At 36.9% G+C, this 20214-nt stretch overlaps 1 protein-coding gene across 4 annotated transcripts; it reads right to left on the bottom strand.

Annotated features, from left to right (window-relative positions):
- Positions 1-299: 299 nt before the first annotated feature.
- LOC135645788 (mitotic spindle checkpoint protein MAD1-like) lies at positions 300-19243 on the bottom strand. 4 transcript variants are annotated; one of them, XM_065164523.1, is made up of 17 exons: positions 18805-19242; positions 18037-18143; positions 17534-17694; positions 12337-12534; positions 12172-12264; positions 11763-11882; positions 10099-10346; positions 9748-9919; positions 5925-6032; positions 5609-5812; positions 5245-5407; positions 3417-3504; positions 3243-3312; positions 2234-2362; positions 2109-2147; positions 890-1004; positions 300-768 (listed from the first exon to the last, which is right to left on the bottom strand). In XM_065164523.1, the coding sequence occupies exons 1-16, from the start codon at positions 18912-18914 to the stop codon at positions 915-917; spliced, it is 2100 nt and encodes a 699-aa protein (XP_065020595.1). In that variant the 5' UTR covers positions 18915-19242; the 3' UTR covers positions 300-768; positions 890-914. The 4 variants fall into 4 exon arrangements, 3 of the variants coding, with proteins under 3 accessions (XP_065020595.1, XP_065020594.1, XP_065020593.1); XM_065164522.1 differs by having other exon boundaries at positions 300-514; positions 18037-18136; XM_065164521.1 differs by having other exon boundaries at positions 18037-18136; positions 18805-19241.
- Between the last annotated feature and the right edge of the window lie 971 nt (positions 19244-20214).

Here is a 20214-nt window from a genome sequence, read left to right as displayed (position 1 = left end):
AAGAACGGACAACATAGGAATAGAAGATATTACTGAATGCCGAGGAAACCTGCATCGAATCTGGTGGTGGAATTAATGCAGCAGTAAAGTGGGGGCGCTATATGAAGAGACAACTACTTTATGTAGCTCCCAAGTGGTCAACCTGTGCATGATATGTTTTGAATATTATGCAGTTGGATTGCCTGATGTGGGAGACATCCCACCACCAACACCACCACCATTAACAAGTATCTTCGAACGGCCCAATGCAATCACCGGAGCAGCACGCTACGTAATTGCTGAAACCGATCTCTTGGCCATAGAGAACGTCAACTCATAAAAGCCATCTTCAAAGTTCAAATTACTTCCGGATTATACACGCTCGATGCAGTAATAGTGGTGGTTCATTTAACTTTGACCACCTACACGATTATTTACAAAAACACAATGGGAGGCATGCAGTTGTCGAGACGGGGTGAACGGCCAAGCATTACTGCGCCATCTAAGCTGCTCAAACTGGAAAGTGAATTATCATCTGCACAAGCAGCAAATCTGACGTAGCGTTCAGATAGCTTGCACGAAAAGCATCATAAACATGAACATTTTATGACAGAGAATGTCCGAGCAAATAAAAAGGTGACCCTGTGAATACGAAAAAGAAGCGGTCCCCTCGTCCATCCACTTCTTCATATGTTTGTCACTTCTAGCGTGTTAGAGGAAACCAAATGGAAAGAGGGTCATGAACCACTTGATATTCTTCATAGTTTTTCAGCTATCTCATAGTTCAGTCTGAGTTTGAATATTGACAGACATATTCATGCAAAAAAAGCAAAAAGCAAAATGAAATTGGAAAAAGATTGATTGTGCTTAAAAATTCATCTGTCAGAACAGAGAAGTGAATATTACTGACCATCTCCATCCACGATGTAAGGGCTTCAACTCAAGGTCCGCTTATTGAATGACTCGATTGTCAAGTTAGCCGTGAATGCAGGTATCGAATTCATCTTCTTTATAAATATCTCAATCTGCAAAATGGAACAAAACCTAGTCAAAATGCCCTTCGGTACAAATGGAATTCCATAAATAAACATATCCTGTATTATAAAACCAACAAACTGCAAGGCATAAATAATTGCTGTTTAAAAACCTTTGAAGCTCATGATACCGGCCTCATGGATCTACTCTATACAGAGAGGATCAGAGACACAGCAAATCTACACTTTAAAAAGAGACTTTTCACTACGTCAAAATAAAAAAGGGCAACTCTATATTGCAAAAAGGAACTAAGAATGCACTGCTTTTGCAAAAGAGGAAGTGTGGATCTTTCCAGCAAATTCAACCATACCAAACAAATGCTGCAGTTCTTTTATTTCCAATTAATTCTCCTGATAATCAGCAGCACTTCTGCCTACTAATGGTTACCAAATTCCATATCTTTCTACTACCTGATAGCAGAGTTCTGTTCACCTATGCACCAATTACTTCACTGTCCAAGTGCCCTTATCTAACATAAAGTGCATATATAATATGTAACAGTTCAAGGAATATGGAGTTCAGACCAATATAAACCTAAAACTACACCAAATTTTGTGTTGGCTATACTCCACCACAAAGTTGAGCATATCAAAACGATTAGGGAAGCATAAGAGGAGTATCCCAGAAATGGTTAGGGAAAAAAGGGTAATCATCATAAGAAAAACATCAAGTTCAAACATAACTTTTAATGCAAAGATCGGGATAGGATCAGGGTGTCAGCTAGCACAATATATGAGACAAGGACCAGAAAATTTAAATAAATTTATATTGTAGAAGAAGGTGAATATGACTTGCTTGTATAGAGGCAGCCTTTCCAAAGCTTAAACCAAAAGGATGTCAGAGGGCATCATTTCATGTAAGTCATAAGTAAAGCTTGAGTGTTTCTGCAATCATTTTTTTGCAACCAAAGTAGCATAATAATCATTAAAATATTTTTTTTAGAAAAGGCCAAGTGCATGAAGGTCCTGATGGTGCAGGACCTAGAGATGGTTTACATGGAGCTTCACCCTTGCATGCAAAAAAGGCTGCTTCCAAGACTCAATAACAAATGACTAAACAGAAGTTAGTACAATGAACACTAAACTCATGCATACCTGATGACATATCTCTGGTTGAGAAGAGTAGTCATTAACCTATATCACCAAAATCCAATTCCAGGTTCAAACAAACCAGTGACAGTATAGCAGCATTACATCATTTTGGTAGATAATATTCATACCAATATGTTTGTATTTCCTGATTCATATTCAAATTCCAGCTTTTCATCATCACTTTGAGCATATATAGATTGCAGTGTGAACCGTGTGACAGGAATTCCATCAGGCCGGTGTTGATCATCCATTACGATCTAAAAAGACAAAACATAAGAAGGCCAATAAGATGCTTCACACCAGAACTATGGATCCAGCATTGTAGGTTAATAGATTATATAAGAAAATAACATTTGAAAATTGAACACACTGAGTTTACTTAAAAGCAGGTTAAAACAGAGCTGTAAAAGATGCACCATGGAGATCATACTATTCACAGGGGTTTGAAAGGGACTCAGAGTAGAGATAGGATGAATAATACTAGTTATTCTGCCTAAAATGAACATCAACATCAAAGAGCACCAGACATAAGCTCCAAGTAAAGACCAAAAAGAGAGCTTCAAATCCTGAAAGAATCCAGCTATCCTTTCCAGGATCATGCAACCCATAAATGATAAGGTACTAGTAGATATAATTTAGCTGAGATAGAATATGAACATAGCTGCATAGGTAATATCACCAACAAAATTGCATTTTGTATCAAATTTTAATACTGCTATCAGCATGGAAAATGTGAGAAACAGCTGTGGAAGAAAGTACAGTAGGCTGATGGCACTAAATCTGGTCCAAGTTTCTACTTCATCAACATGGGTTCATTTCAAGCCTAACCATTAAAACTCTGGCTTAGTAATCAAGAAATGGAATTGAAAAAAAAAAGAAAAAGAAAACATTGTACAACAAAAAGAAAATGGTGGGAGTAATCGATTGCTACCTGCTATAACAAACATGAACAAATTGATATATTTAAGAACATATGCCTTACTAAAAAAAGATTAAAAAATCCAAATAACAAATTTTCTAAACTGACAATCAAGGAATAAATAACAAACTGACAGATTCCACATCTGGTATGATTGAATAGACAGCAACAGATATACATGTAATCATTTGAATTCTTCCATATAATTGGGATATTACCTTATATCCAAACAACAAGCAACAGGCTCTTCTAAATACTGAAATTTTCTCAGCAAAAACTGCCTTGTATCTGCTTTGTACATAGCACACAGTTATAATAATTCCCCATAACAATGATGATGATAACAATATTAAAAATCTGAACATGTTCATATGGACCAATCTTCCAATCACCTCTCTTCACGTTTCTCAAGTGTTGCAATCTGACCTTTAAGTTGTGCTAGTTTTTCAGGTATGCCTCCATCAATGATATTGGTGGCATCTGCAAAGCATATAACTCCATTAGGTAAACAGAATAAGGAAAAAGAAAAGGCTATTAGAAGTGCAGTCTTGCTAGTCCTTGTGCAGACTGGTTCAGGTACTAGTGCAGTGGGTGTACCAACAAGTGCAGACCACTACGAGTCCAGCCACTGGAGTTGAAGGAGATGACAGCAGCATAGAGGACGAGGAGGATGCTGTGATGAGGCAGGTGCGGAGAAGGTGGCAACACACACTGGGAGCAAGTGATGGTGGCAGCATGTGACAGGAAGGAAAAAAAGGCAGTGACTTGGCAAGGTGGAGAGGAAGAGAGATGTGGGGGGGGAGAGAGAGAGAGGGAAGGAAAGCAAAGGAAAAAAGAAGAGACAATTATCTCACAGGTGCATGTACCAGGCGGTAGGTTTACTGCCCATCGCACCTATATACACCGATCAAACATGCACCGTACATTAATTGTACTGGATAGTAAACCTATTTGAACTAGATAGTGAAAGTGAACCAACCATGGCTCAGACCTGTGAAAACTGCCTTGCAGTGGCATGATCTTTCTTTTTTATGTTGACTGACGGTAATCAAAATGGTAACCGCAGAAATGAACATGCATCAATCTGGAAGCAGCAATGTATTGAAGTTATACTAAATTTATCAGGCATGATAACAACTTAAATATTCCCCAGTTGAAATGAGTAGAAATCTAAATTATGTTATTTCTAATCCTAACAGTTCAGAACTGAATCTCCTAGTTAAAATAAATTAATGTGATGTGTTGCAATCCATATTTTTAATCAGCCTAGTTCAGTTATTGAAGCATTGTAAACCTACACCACAGAACATAGATAATTTATGCTGGACAAGAAGCTTTGGATGATCATTATGGTGCATAATTACTCTTCATAATTTTCATTAAATGATACTAATAGTAAACAACGATGACAGACAAAGTAAAATAATATTCTCTAAATGCATACCAGTTTTCTGCTACCAGGCAGTTGCACATAACAAAGAGCAATTTGTCATGGAATTATACAAAAGGTTCAGTAGAGCAGCTTAAAAAAATCATGTAACAGATCAATGTTCCATAAACAAATATGCAATGCCTCAATCCAAGATTCTAAATCTTGTGTACTGGATCCATGCCAGACCATGGTCGGACCAACATGGGTCTGATCCATACCAGCATAGGATACACCGGTATATACTGTGATACAAAGACGAGAAAAAAGGGAAAAAGGAGATGATGAAGAAAAGCGAAGAAGAGGAGAATAGGAGACGTAGAAGGAGAAGCACCAGGAGGTCCAGCAGCAACAGATGGTGGGTGGACCTGCTGTGAGGCAGGTGGCAGCACGAGTCACGAGGAGCACCTATCTGTGTCCCAACCCTAAGCCTGCTGCTTTACAATATAGAACCAGACCGGAGAACATCCTGTGCTTCGATCTATCTGTAGGCAACTCACAAAATACTAGTAGCTATAGGCCTGAAACTTTCCAGATTCATGAAGATCAACTCATAAAGTACAATGGATCATGTGGTTATTCCAGTTGTCAATAAATGACAACACACATCAGGAATTATGGTTCTTACATGTTCAAACCCACCAAGACTGCAATTATGGATTGGGAGATGCAAAAATCAGGAAAGACACAGAAAAACACAATATAAGAAACACAAGACAACACAAAACGAAATGAATGCCTACTTTAATAATTGGCTTAAGTTCTTACTCATTAAAATGACAAGTTTATACCAGACTGTCCCTTCAATTCTTCAACAGCTTGTAGCTTTGCCTGTGTTCTTTTCAGCTCAGCCCTCAGTGCTTCTATGGTATGCTTTGCTTCATTATCGACTGCTAGTGTATTTACCATGCGCAGCACCTTTGTGTTTGCGGCAGAATAATCACCATGTCCCAGCTGTGTTAGAAGTACCAGTTTTAATAGGTACAAGTTATTCTTGGTTAAAACCTGGTTCTTGATTTATGTATACTAAAATGCAGTGGCAACATAATTTATATATTACCAAGTACCAATATAAGCAGATACAGAACCAAAAAAGAAAAGGGAAAACCAACACCAAAGAACCTGGCTAAAGCAAGAAATAATCTTTTTTCTTACCTTTGACTCCAGTAAAGATATCTCAGAACGTAACCGATCACCCTCCCGCTCCAAAGATTTAACTTTTCTTTTTTCAGTACTTAGCTGTTCATTCAATAGCTTAAGTTCATCATGTAGACGATGAACCATTTCTCGCTGTTCATGCATATTACTCTCCAGTTCTTTGATCGTGTTTTCCCTTTCAACAAGAGATGACTCCATATCCTATAGTTTACAAAAATAGCAGTAATGTGTGAATACTGAAGGATTAAGTTCATTAAGAGATTAAGATAAAGACCCTTGATAACTTCAAAAAACAAGACGCATGCAGCCTAACCTTGACTAATGATTCAGTTGATAGTCCACCTTCGTTCCCAATCTTCTGTTTACTTAACATGATAGCTTCCTTTTTCACCCTATCTCTTTCTTCCATTACAGAAGAAAGCTGTTATTTCAAAAAGAAAATATCAAACAGTTACTAATACATTAACCTCATATATAAAATACAAAATATACAGAGACAAAACTGGATAACAACAAGAGGCATCTCAAGCACAAAGGCATTGACATAAATATGGTATGACTTTTTCCCAAGCAACAGCAAATAAGCAGGTCCACACTTATGTCCAAAAATGAGGTTTCACCAGGATAGAATTTGAAAACATTCTGCATGTTTGCACTCTGTACATCAAGCATGGAACAGAGGTATAAACCTATTATCATGTCCTTTCAATGAGTATTACATAATAAGTATTATAAGTAACATGCACCCACAAATTTCTTTTGTTGTATAGAACATGAAGGTACACTTGGTGGCAAAGAACAAAATGGACACAAAAAGATGCCAGTCTACGACTGGTAGGATACTCCAAGCCATGTGTGGCGACCCAAGCCTGATGGGCTAATTGGCCTATCAACTTCATTTGACCTAAACCACTGGCCAAAATGCTTAAGCTGAAATTGATAATAGTACACTCATTAGACCTTTATAAGCCAATCTTAATCTTGTTCACTTCCGATGTAGGACTAATCGAGATTTTTCAATCTCCCCCATTCAAAAGCTTGACATCCTTGTCAAGGTCCGGCTTAGCCAGATTAAATCCTAGCATGGTGTATGTGAGACCTAGCCCAGTGGTAGCTCCACGTTGTGATGAGTCTTCTAACTCTATCCATGGGTAGTCCTTTCCTACTCGAGTTCCCTCACCATGCCCAAATACTAGGGTAGCCCTAATACCAAATGTCACGACCTGGGCCTGATGGGCTAACTGGCCTATCAAATTTCGTTTGACCCAAACCACTAGCCAAAATGTTTAAGCCGAAGTTGATAGTAGTACACTCATCAAATAAACCAATCTTAGTATTGTCCACTTCTGATGTGGGACTAATCGAGGTGTTACATTATGTTTAAACCTTCATATGCCTAAGGTCTGTGCAAATAGTCTAGCTTACTACACTCCAAGTAATCAACATAATTGTATGGCTGTTACATAGTAAAATCAGTTCCAACACACACAAGGCAGTACCTACTCCAGTGGCCTTAACAACATACAGGACTACATAAACCACACAAAACTTGGTCAGTTTCAACCATTTAACCCACTCATGGCTGTGACCGACGTCATACACAGACCTTTTTATGTGATGATTCAAACCTAATTTGATCCAACAATAGAGTGGCCCTGCAAACCTCGCCTCATTGTTGATCACGGGCTAACCCTACAAATCAATCAGCAAAGACCAGCTATAAAGTGGTGGCTGGCAGCAGGTATTTCTAGTATTTTTCCCACTGTTTTTTTTTTATTGCATATATGCCGATGGAACTTAATCTTTCTTGTACATATGCATGTATGTGGCCCTAAGATGTGTTTTTCTTTTTTTGGCCTTGTGCACGCTTGCTCTAAGATTTAGAAAATTAGGATCTACCAATGGGGGAAAAAGATCCTGGATTATGTGGTGCAAATTGGAAGAGCAGGTTTCAGCAAAAAACAGAAATCAGTATTTAGAATTTATTAGAAATGAAAAATAATATAACATTGAGAAACTCCAAAATATTGAAATTTAATCAAAATACATTCTGTTAGCATTCAGTTGAAGCATTAAAATAATTGGAGCTAAAGAAACTTTGACATTTGTCTCTGTTGATGTACATGCACAATTTTATTATGGACATTTGATTCAATATATATGCTTTTATTTAATCATCATGTGCAAGCATTATTAAATGAACCTATGTCATGTCATTTTTAAATTCATTACCATACATAAATTCTTCTATAAAGAATAATTTACATAACATGTTATAGATTTATAGTATACTATTTATTGGTAGTTATTTACTATATTATGCATGTTTTAATCAGGTAAAGAATAGCAAAGGGAACATATAAATATACTAGAGAAAAAGAAACTATTTAATAGAAAAATGAACAAATGAAAACATAAAAAACATAATGTGTTTAAATAATAATGAATAGAGAATCATTACCAACTAGAACAAAAATAGTTTAAGAAAAAAAATATTGTGAAGATCAAGAATTTGTTAAAAAAAATTGTCTCTGAAGAACAAAGAAGTTACTTAGAGAAAAAAATAAAAAGTATATTCTATTTAAGTAATATAATAATTTAAAGATTATAAAAGATATTGTTTGTAAGGACAATAAAAAGTTGTGTTTGGCCGGACCTAAAACCAAGCAAAGATCAATCTTTATGATAAATCTTGTATTTAAGTCTTTTTTTTTTCTATCTATTGTTTGTTACTGAGTGCTAAAAGCGACTGTCTGACTCATCAAGGACTACATCTTTCACTAGCGTTTGCCACCGAAGGGTTCACAGAAAAAATGGCGTACCCAATGCACGAGACTCCTGCTAATGCGGGGTCTGGGGAGGGTCAATGTACGCAGCCTTACATTTCTTAACCTTGACAGAAGCCCTACCTAAAAATGCCACAAAGCAGCAATTAGCAGCCACCAGGAGGTAGCACAAACCACTGGAACTCAAACTGGCAGCGTAGATAAGTCATACCCAGATTCTAGTCAATATGGGACCCCAAAGTGACCAATCCTGATTCTTTTAGGGTTTATGAATATTGGCTCCAGCTTATCCTGACACCAATTAAATAGGCTGATCTTTTGAACCATAGCTTAATCATCATTAGAGGATTGCTTAAGAAATAAACAAACTTTGTGCTACTTCTTCTAGATCCTTCCTTTACATGGGCATCATGGGATGTGAGTGACTGAGATGGAAGAGCTATGTGTGGTGCAGTAGATCACTAATAGTGATGCACAAATTTAGAAGACCAGCAAGACCCTGATGGAGAGTTGTGGACATATGTTTGAGACACCCTATATGGTACATTGCACCAACATAATGACAAAGGATATCGATAACACCAATAGATTAGAGAGGACCATATAAAACAGAGAAATATTTATCCCCGTTCATAATCACCACTAGGTGTCCCCTACAACGCAAGCATACACACAGGTAATATATTGCGGGAAGCAGAAAACAACATAAATGGTTTGAATATAGCAGCAGAAGCTTTAGAAGATTAAAAATAAAAGAGGGAAATTGAAGTGAAAAAAGGTGGAAATTTGACAAGTAAACATAATATAGAACGTAAGTCATGTTGCTAGTTTTTTCTTTTCTTTTCCTGAAATAGTATAATGAATGACCCATTTCGTAGCAGTAAACAATCAAACAATGTACCCAACATACTTTTGAATGAACCCAATTTCCCAAAGATGGAAAGAAATGAAATATATTTGGAATGGCTCCTTTAAGAGCCAATTAATCAATAAACAACTTGAAACACTAAAAGATGAACAACCAACTAAAAACAAAAACAGCCAAATATCTTAGCAAAGACACCTAATAGGACTAAAATTATATAAAATGTATCCTTTTTAGTCTAAGTTAGACTTGATACCCAACAGACCAATTACAAACTTCCCATTAAATCCAAATCCAATTAACTGAATCTAGAGCAGATCCTGATATACAAGACAGTGTGAAATGTGATATTTACTATCAAGTTCAAACGATATATACCAAAACAAGCAATCTGATAACATGTATCAGTCAAAAAACAGTTACACTGCCATATATCATATTAGGAGTAATAATTACTTGGTCTTCTTGGTAAGATAGGTACATACCATAAGCTCAAGACGCCTGATCTCCAATGCAGAATTACTAGCTTTTTCTTTAGCCAATGAAGACTCCTTTTCAGCATGCTGTCTTTTATCCTCTGCCAACTCTAGAGCAACCTCTAACTGTTTCAAATGTGCTTTTGTTTCACCAACCTCCAACATGGTTTGAATTGTTTCGCTAATGAGCAAATGAGACAGTAAAACATGTAAACAGACAAGTTAATGAGCAACCTCATAAATGCACCAGAAAATAAGATGGTCCAAAGCTCCATACAGCGACTCAACACACAAAAAGTGGCTTCAACAATTAGATAATGAATTTGAGATTACTCATTATTGTAAAGAATTTCAACATACTTTTGCAAAGCTGCAAATTTTTTGGGTATATCAGTGACAGCTGATACATCAGGTAGCTCATCAAGCAATGATTTCCAAGACACAAGTTCAAGTTCCAAGTTCTGTGCATAAACTTGGGCCTCCTGCAATTTAGATAACTCAGTTTCTGCCTTTTCCCTGCGCCCCTTTTCTTCTAATAGTTTTTCCTTCAATAACTCAGTATTAACATGATATGATTTCAATTTCCTAGCTTCTTGAACTTCTGCCTCCTACAAAAAATAAAAAAGAACGAAAAAAGCTAATATTCAAAGTAAAGGTGAAAATTAATTGGCAAGATGTACAAGTAATAGAAAAACAAGACCAACAAAATACAAAAGCATCACAAAATATTTGGAAGGCTTATAGACAATGTAAATTATGGAACTAATTCTCTAACAATATCAACAAAGAGAGAAACGATTGATGGATCAAGTGAAATAAACACAGTGATACAGCCCATTGTAATATTGTAGGACAAAATGCTCTGATCCCAACACGAACATAACAAGGCAAAATAAATTCTTTTTATGGATTTAAAAATAAAAAAAAGGGAAAAGTGAGGAAGACAAAGATAATAATGACAAAAAATGATGATGGAAGTTAAAGGAGACGATAGAAAGGAAAAAATAACTATCAGACTTGTATAGCTAAAAATTCAACCACCAAGAATCACGATCTCAAACCTATGCATAATTCACACATGGATAATGGAATTACATCATCAGAAAAAACAATGTGATCCCAATCCATTTACATAAAATGTGGGAAAAGTACTATTCATGTAATCATTCTATAGTCTTCTATTACAATCTCTTTCCAAGTTCAAAAAAATAAAAAAAATGAAAGAATACATCCAAGAAAATTACTTCGCACAAATCAAGATGTTTCCTCATTCCTTTTTTTTTATATTTTTTTGACAATACTCTTCTTGTTCCTAAAAATTTGATGAATGGGCCTCTTTCTTTATAAATGCTTCAGTCAAGAAGAGAATTCCTTATAGGAATGAAATGTTATTTCAAATCCAAGACATATATTGTTCCTTTTTTCTTTCGCATCTCCAATCAACCCTAAAAATATCTCTGTTTCTTTATTATTTGGCTATCATTTTTCTTCTATTTGCACAATCTATAGTTTCATAGAAGACGTTATCATGTGACAACTTATGATATTTATAAAGGCAATCTAAACTAATAAAATTTATTTAATAAAAAATAAATCAAAATGTTCTCACATCAAAGAGGATATTATATCTCTATAAAGTATGGAACTAAGTCACGAACATCATGCCTGAAGGGGGAAAAAACATTGACAAATCAAGCAAACAATAATGATACAGCTTATTATAATAAGAAGATATTATGTAACTGTTGTTGCTTAATAATATGCACTGAACAAGCTTACAGTCTCAGGTACCAAGATGCATGTATGATTGTCATCCCCATGTTCTCATACACAGTCTTAAAACCGCAAATGTGAACTCTTATAAAGTAATAAAAAAGAAAGTTAGAAGTACATCAAACATACCATAAAAAAGGCATCTTTATTGTTTAGATATAATGTAGGAAAACTTATTAAAGCACAAAAAAATCTCAAGTCTCAGTTATGTCTCAGGCAATTTAATAGTTGCACATATATTCACAACTTACATAGTTTCGGAGCTGCTCTCTTAGATGCTTCACTAAATTATCATCTTCAGAAGTACTTTCTTGTGGAGCAGCAGCATATGTTACAAGCTTGTGCTCTAGTCCACTCTTCTCATGAAGACACTGATTAAGAGAGTCATCATCATATTTATATGAAATATTGTCTAAAAAAGTTATATTCCTAATGAAATATATAGAAGACAGCTAATGCAAGTTACAATTTTCAGACACAAGCATAATACAGTAAGTTCAGTGATATGACTGCTTCAAGTTGATCTTAATTGGCTAATGTCACTGAATTCAGTTCAAAACTTCCAGAAACATGATGACAACAACATAGCACCCAAATGATAGCTATCATATAATATAGTGCAATTACATACATGAAAGTACCATGAAATACACTGGTTACCTCATCTAGCTGCATCCTCAAATCATTCAACTGCTCTCTTAACAATTCTGACTCTTTTTCTGAATTTTCTGCTCTGAGCTTCATTCTCTCCAGCTGCAACAAATTAAAAACAAAATTCAGATTTCTACAAAGAAACTATCAGACAGAGTACGACATAAAACACACATCAGCAGCAATTTTATAGGAAGAGAGCTTCGAGTCATCTTGCAGATGTTCAAGTTGTCTCTTGAGAATATTTTTCTCCCTCTCAGAGCTGTCGGATAACCTCTGAAGCTTCCCTTCCAGATCTCTAGATCTTTCATTAGCTGATGTGATTGATAATTCAGCAATTTTACGAGACTCAATTTCTTTATTGAGTTGCATCTGAAATCCAATAAACCTACCAATCAACTTGCATCATAATAACAAGAAATATATAAGAAGCAGAGTAAATAACTAAATAATGAAACATTTTTAAGTAATAGGCTTCAGCAATATTTTTGCCAGCCAGTAGAACTTCTGATGTAGGGCAAAACATAATGATAGCCTCTGAGCTTAGTGAGACCTTATAGCAAGAAAAAAAACTGCTAGATTATTGCCAAGAAAATCAAATAAGAGTACTGGAACAATGATACAACTAGAGTATAAATTTTACAGCAGGTTTTTCAACTTAGATTTACTTTAAATTTAAAATAATCCAGAAGGCTAAATATAAACTATAATGAAGGTCTTTCAACTTTAATTATTTTTAGATTGAAAGCAAACAAGGCTTAATTCTTTTGACAAGCAAAGAGAACAGAATGCAGAAAATAAAAATAAGAATAAGAGGACTACTATATAAATAGTTGAAACACGAGAGAACAAGGGGACCATATACTACATAGAGTTTCCAGACAAACCCAATCAGGAACTTCTGAATCATGATCTCCAAGGATATTTAAGACTTCTTTGCACCAAAAAACAGGCTATACATGGTTCATGGGCATCCTGATTGAGGTTTGTAGATAAGGGATTTGATAAGAAATTTCAAAGGTTAGGAGCTAGGCTCAGGTGCGTCCCTGGCACCTCAAGTTTTGAGGCTTAGGTGCTCTCAAGTTTTGTGGCGACAGAACACGAGTGTTGCTCCCTCCCACATTTAGTGTCCTTGTGAGTAATGTCACTCTGGAAGTGAGTTCTGCCACGACTTCGTGCAAATGTTGCACGAAGTCTTTGGTGTCTTTCGTCAATCGATCGACTAAGGACTCAATCTTGTCGATTCGAGATTCAGCTTCTTCTTGCGAACTCTCTACCCAAAGAAGCCTTCGTTGACCTTGGTAGAATTCCTCCAAACTCGCTTCAAGAACATCCAAGCAAGTTTCCGCCGTTGTGAGTCTCTCCTTGTGACACTTTTTCCCAGTTGGTGCTCCAGATTGTGCCTCCTCCGTTTGCGGAGAGTAGCCAACTTCTCGCTCATCATGTTCGATGTTGCGCTCCTCCTGAGTGGCTCCAACAGTATGAGAGCGAGTTTGCACTTGCAGCCCAATTGCGGCTACATGGGGCAATGGTCCGGCTTGCCCCGTCTTGCTCAATTCACCACGATGCTTTGTTATGAGATTACGAAGTTTCTTCGTTGCTTACTCGAATTGCTTGCCCGCTTTGATACCACAATGTCACGGACTTAGCTAGAATTGGCTAAATCATGAGGCACCCTTGCGGTAGTTGTCACGGATTTAGCTGGAGTTGTCAAAGTCGTGAAGCACCCTTGCGCCAACTTCTCAAACTTAGCTAGGATTGCCTAAGCCAAGAGGCGCTCTTGTGATATTTACGTCCACAAAGGGTCAGCCTGGTTGCAACTTCGTGTAGGTCCCGAAGGACCTGTAAAATAGCAAGTTGATTAGTTTGAAAATAAGTGGCGGGCAAGTCCCGATGTCTCACGAAGAGGGAACATTTATAAGCAATTCAACGAGCACCTTGAGTGCAAGAGAGAAAACAATGACTTTAGAAGGTTGAACGAACAGTTGCAATTCCACAAACAACTACTCATCGGGTGTCGGGCGCGAAGGCAAGTTCCCGTTAAGTTAACATGTGAACTTATGAAGATTGTTCAACGCCCGACACTACCCCTAGTGCCACTCGAGGGGTTCCAGGGTGCTGAGATGACTGACGTTTCGCGTGCAACTATGATCTGCAGAAAACAGGTCGTGGCACGCGAAAACGAAGCCATTTTTGGGCAGTTTTGCCCGACGCGGTTTGCCAAGCATCTGTACAAGTATGCAAAAGCAACGAACGATTCGTTGAACAAAGTTGTTGCGGGTGCGCAACAATCGTTCGTGACAACACGATACACTAAGGTGTACCGATATACCACCTGTACCGGTCCTCTATCGGACCGGTATGTCCCGCCCATATCGAGCAGTACAATATGGTATTGCAAACCATGCATAGAACACCTCACATGGGAACAAAGCCTCTACATGATAACTGACAAATTACTCAGGCCTATTACTTGCACTAAACTGGCATGCTAGCTCAATTAAATAACAAAAACAATCCAAAAAAGAGAGAACACAAAACTGAAATAGAAATCCAGAATTCTGGACCTTCCTTGAGCCCAGAATAAACTCAATGTTGCAATCAATTTTGGTGCAGATTAGCATACATTGCAGCTTTCTTTGGTTTATAGAATTGGTCCACGATATGGTCTGACTGACCTTTAAATTATATAACTATATGATTATAGAATCTGCCATATATATAAGAAGAAAAATTGACTCAGTGCACAAGATTCCCACCAATGCAAGATCTAGACTGGGTCACCTTACACAGCCATTATATGACATAAGAAAGAGTCATAAACAGAATCACAGATATATAAAGTAGTTAGATAAAAACTAATCTTTTTGATTATATGGTTATGATTCCAAATTCTGAACAAATAAGTGATTTAAAAAGGCGCTCGGGCGCTCACCTAAGCAATCGGGCGAGGCGAGGCCCGAGTGCCTCGTTTAAGGGTTAGGTTGTGCGCTTCAATGAGGCACTCACCCGAGCCCAGGCGCCAGGCACTTCGAGTGAGTGCCCGGTTGATATAAGGTGAACGAACTGCTTAAATTTGCATTAGTTGGTTCGATTGAACGAACTAACGCACGCAATTATATCAACCCCGACTCCCAACCCTACGCACGCTTCTCTCTTTGTTTCCGTCGCCGACGATTTCTCCGTCTACATTCACTGCCGACGATTTCTCCCTCTGCCTCCACTGCCGACGATTTCTCTCGCTGCCTCCGAGTCTTCCTCTATTGTCGACCGAGTCTCCTCAACTTCCGCTGTCTACCGCTGTTGTCCACTGCCGCATTGCCTGTTGTCGTCCGCTGCTACTGTCAACTGCTTGCTACTGTCCGCGACACGACTCCGCTACCGCTACTACTATCCATTGCCTCGTGCTGTCCACGAGTCCATTGCGTCCTATTGTCTGCGATTCTGTAGCTTCCGCTGTTATCTGCTGCCTGCAACTTAGCTTCTCACCGTAACTTCTTCGATCTCTACTCTTCCCTACTGTTAACAATAAATATACTATTAACAATAGATTATTAATTAATATTCAAAATAATCTTTATTTATTAGATTAATAATATACTATTAGATTTTAACATTGCTAATCTTTATTCTTAATTTAATATCATATTTTTATTTAAATAATTAAATTTATTAATTATATTATATATTTTTTATATTTTAATATTTTAAAGCGCCTCACTTCGCTCGAGCTAGTGCCTAACGCCTTGGGAGTTTTGGGATCTTGGCAATTAGCGCTTTTTAAATCACTGGCACAATTACACCATGTAGAGCCAAAAGCAAAACTTAAAAAATTCTCAATGCTCAAAATGATTCAAAAACAAGGAACCAAGAATCATGGTAAGCATCCAGTAAAGCAGCATGTACTGGATCAGCATGTTCTGACATCATAAACTGAAGATATGGGATGTATATACAGGCTAGCAAGCCACAATTTGCAGCTAAAACCAAACCAAACCAGCCGAACCAAGCTGGTATACCACCAAGTTTAGTGCAGTAAAAGGATGGGCCACACAAGTTAACATTGAGAAGTTGGAGAGTAATACTATCATTAAGCTTCTTTTGCCCTAATCACGAGTTAGAAGCAGCACCAACTTAAGAAAAGAATGAGAATCAAGGAAAAGGAGCAACAAGAGCATCAGCATCAGGAAAAAGTAACCAGTTCTTTTCATACAAATTTTCTATTTTTGTCTTGCTTCCTTCATTTTGTACCAACTGAAATAAAATCTTGCAGTAAGATGTTGAAACAGCTGGATTTCAGAGCACACAGATACCTAAATATGTGAGACAGGTATCAACATCAGAGAATAGTGATTTATCAACATATTCAAATTACCAAGACAAACTCTAATGACAGCAACGGCTGCCACACAGCATTACTCTCAGTAGACAATTCACAAAGCTAAATGCTATGGTCTCTAGCCTTCTCCATCATAGTTATCAAAATCGTACAGGTCATGGTCATGCTTCAATTCACTAAATTAATTATTGTTTGAAAAAGTGGGTCAATTGATAATATCATCTAATTAATAAAATACATCATCATAAAATAACATGTTATGACATTTTTATTTAAAAAAAAAGAAGGTTCTTTTTCACTTTTTCTTCAATATTATCTCTTTTTTCTTCCCTCTTCTTCTCCTCCATCTCCTTTCCCTCCTGTTCTTGTTTGCCGTCTCAGTCTCAGTCTCTGCTCTTCATTCCTTTGCTCCTATCTACCCTTCTTTTGCTGCTTCACTTTCCAATGTTCATATTCTCCTTCTTCCACTCTTTTTTTCTTTTTCCTTCCTTTCCTCCTCCATCTCTTCTTTTCTTCTTTGACCTTTTCCTATGTGTTCATTCTTCTTCCTCTCCTCCTCCATACCTTCCCCTTCTTAGGTTTCTCCTCTTCTTTGCTTGATGGTTGTGATGGAATGTGGGGCATCCATAGGCTCATGAAAAAGAAGGGAGCGATAACAAAGATTTGGGATTTTCTTGGATGTTGATGACACTTAAATACTCACTATTATTATTTGATCATTTGATGTGATATAGATGTGCCAGTTCCTACGTATCATTAACCAGCTGGGTAAATCGGTCCAATAAGGGCCTTTTACACCTCCGAACTTTTAGGAGGACTGGACTAGTCTCGTCTACGATCGGGGAAGCTCCATGAATAAAAGTTAATATAAGAAAATATCAAATAGAATACGTGCATCACAGGAACAGACACTGAAATCCATTTACCAAAAAACATCTAGAGTATGCAACTAGCAATAACTGAAACACAATGGCACATAAACATTAAAAACATCAAATAAATTCAGTTCACTATGACAGTATAGTAACATACCTCTAGTTCACAGCACCGCTTTACTTGTTCCTTGTAGCGCTCCATAGAATCACCTACCTCTTTCAACAATCGTTCTTGTAATGCATGTTCACGCCCTTTTGATGCATCAAGTTCTTGCTCCAAAGACAAAACACGATCTTTATAATTCTTTCTTGCATCCTCTGTAGCAGCAGGTATAAAGTCACTCTTATTCATTCTTTTAATATGCATGAGACATGGATAAATTCATTTTCATGCATTCTGTGACTAAAATCAACAGAGTTTCCACCATAATAGCAAGATATACCTTGATGGATCTTGCATGATTAAAATTGGGCGCAAAGATAACAGCATAGATACCAGTAATTATCAAGCAAAAAAAAACATATTAGAAGACACTAGACCATAAGCTAGATAAGACATTTATTCAATGGTCACCAATAACCTTGATAAAGACAAACCTTTCACAAATCAACCTTTTAATATAATAAAGAGAGCTGCCCTTAGGGAGGAACTGCACGTACCACTTTGGCTGAACTCGCTGTTCAGCATCACCATTTTGGCTTCATATTCAGCTACTTGCTTCTCGGCATTATTCAGGGCCACCAGAAAGTCTGACTTGACCTGACAGCTGTAAAAAATCATTATCCATCCAAAGAGAGGGTCCTTTACCAGTCAAAAGTCCAGTAAGCCTCTGTATCTGATTAAGGAAACCATTTCAGGATGAGAGATCCTTAAGAAAACGTTTGATTCATTCCAGGTGCATATTGTGTTCTTCTGAAATTACATATAATCCAAACGGTTGTTACCTCTATGAAAAGTGATCCAAAATGGCATATTCTCCTGTCTTCTTCTGATTTTGAAACCTATTTCCCTCCCATTTACTAATTTTTCCACATAGAATAGTTTGTTTTACAATTCAACACTTGAGAAACTATGTATACATTAACATCTAAAACAAGGAAACAAGATCTGAAACCCTAACATTCTGACTTCTTGAAGCGGCTAACATTCTAACTTCTTGAAGAGGTTAACAAGATGATCAGAAACCAAAGCGACAAACAGATGACAAAGATCACTAGAAGGTGAGACTTAAACAGGAAAGATCTATGCCGCCATACAAGGGTACCAGGTGACAAATTCTCCTCCGTTCTTCTGACTTTGAAATCTATCACATTTCGAGAGTTGAAGCCCTAACAGCCTAACTTCTTAAAGCGATTGAGAGGATCATTGGAAATCGACAAAAACAGAAAAGAAAGTACAATGAGGCGGGCTTAAAGAGGAGAGATCACCATCTGGCGGCAGTGGTAGGTGCAGACCATCTCATCGGAGGGGTCGACGGCGGTAACCGGCGCGGGACCCTCGTAGAGCACGAGGCGGCGATCGGAGACGGGGCTCTCATGGTCGGTGAGGACGGTATCGGGCCTCCTCTTCTTCTGAGCTGGGGTACGAAGGATCATCTTCTTCACCGGATTCGCGGCGGAGAAACTAGGGTTTCTGCCTCTCGATCCTCCGGTCTGGTCCTTGCCCTCGGTGGCTTAAGCAGCGCGAGGGTTGGGCGATGGAACGCGATGCAGCAAGGCGCTGCGATCGAGAGAGCGAGCGAGAGAGAGAGAGAGAGACAGAGGAGCGCGGTTCTGACGAGGGATTTGAACTCTGGCGTCCCGATGCTTTTGATGGGGGAACGAGGCCGGTCGGATAGTTCAAGCGCTAAACCGCACCGGTAAGTGACTGTCCTCTCCAGTTTTGTGTCATTAATCACCTTGATCGCTCGCAGCTAACATCTCAACCATCCATTTAAGATAAATCCACCTCTCCGGGCTCTACACGTCTTGTCGTCTTCGATGGACGGTTGATATGCGATGAGCAAGGGATGGTGAATGGATCTCCAACGATTTATTATATTTTATATTTATTATCTTTGATAAATTATTTTAGATTATATTTTGTTCAGATATTACATTAAAAAATATTGAAATACTAATGCTACCATGAGATAGCATTGGTATTTTAACATTTACATAATACTAAAATTTTTATTTTTAAAATACTTGATATTATATAAAATCATAAGATTGTTAACATGATTTATGTCTTTTTATAAAGTATAGTATTATTTTTTTAATATATTTTTTATTTAGTATATATCTAGGTTATACAAAAATTTTGTAAGATTATATTTTTCTTATTAAAAAATATATATTTATTTTGAATAAATATTAAAAATATTAGAATGATAAATTCATAACATAATATTTAATAAAATTTTGAAATATAAGTTTACATAATAATAATAACACCAATGCATATTTAAAATATAGTTTTCATATATTATTTACCAAGCACTTAGAGTATTTTGTACATTCACTCAAGTTATTTTCTTTAAATATATATTAAAAATATAAATATATTCATAACTATAGTCTATTTTATTTAAGTTCATGACAAAAGATGCTTGTATATGCTTCTTATAAGAAAATTATGCTTCTTATGGAAAATAATCATTTCAATATATTTTAAATGAAAATAATATCACATTATATAGCAAGAATCACCATCTTAATGATAAAATACATCATTCGTTTTAGATTAAAAATAAAATAAAAAATATTATAATCAATAAATTAAATAAAACAATGTTTGATTAAAATTAAATAAAAAATACGAAGGCACAAATTGTTGTTTTATGATGGATTGCCAAC

Source organism: Musa acuminata, chromosome BXJ3-8 (genome assembly GCF_036884655.1).
Source record: "Musa acuminata AAA Group cultivar baxijiao chromosome BXJ3-8, Cavendish_Baxijiao_AAA, whole genome shotgun sequence".
In the NCBI taxonomy this organism is placed as follows: domain Eukaryota; kingdom Viridiplantae; phylum Streptophyta; class Magnoliopsida; order Zingiberales; family Musaceae; genus Musa; species Musa acuminata.
This window is presented reverse-complemented; position numbering and strand designations above follow the sequence as displayed.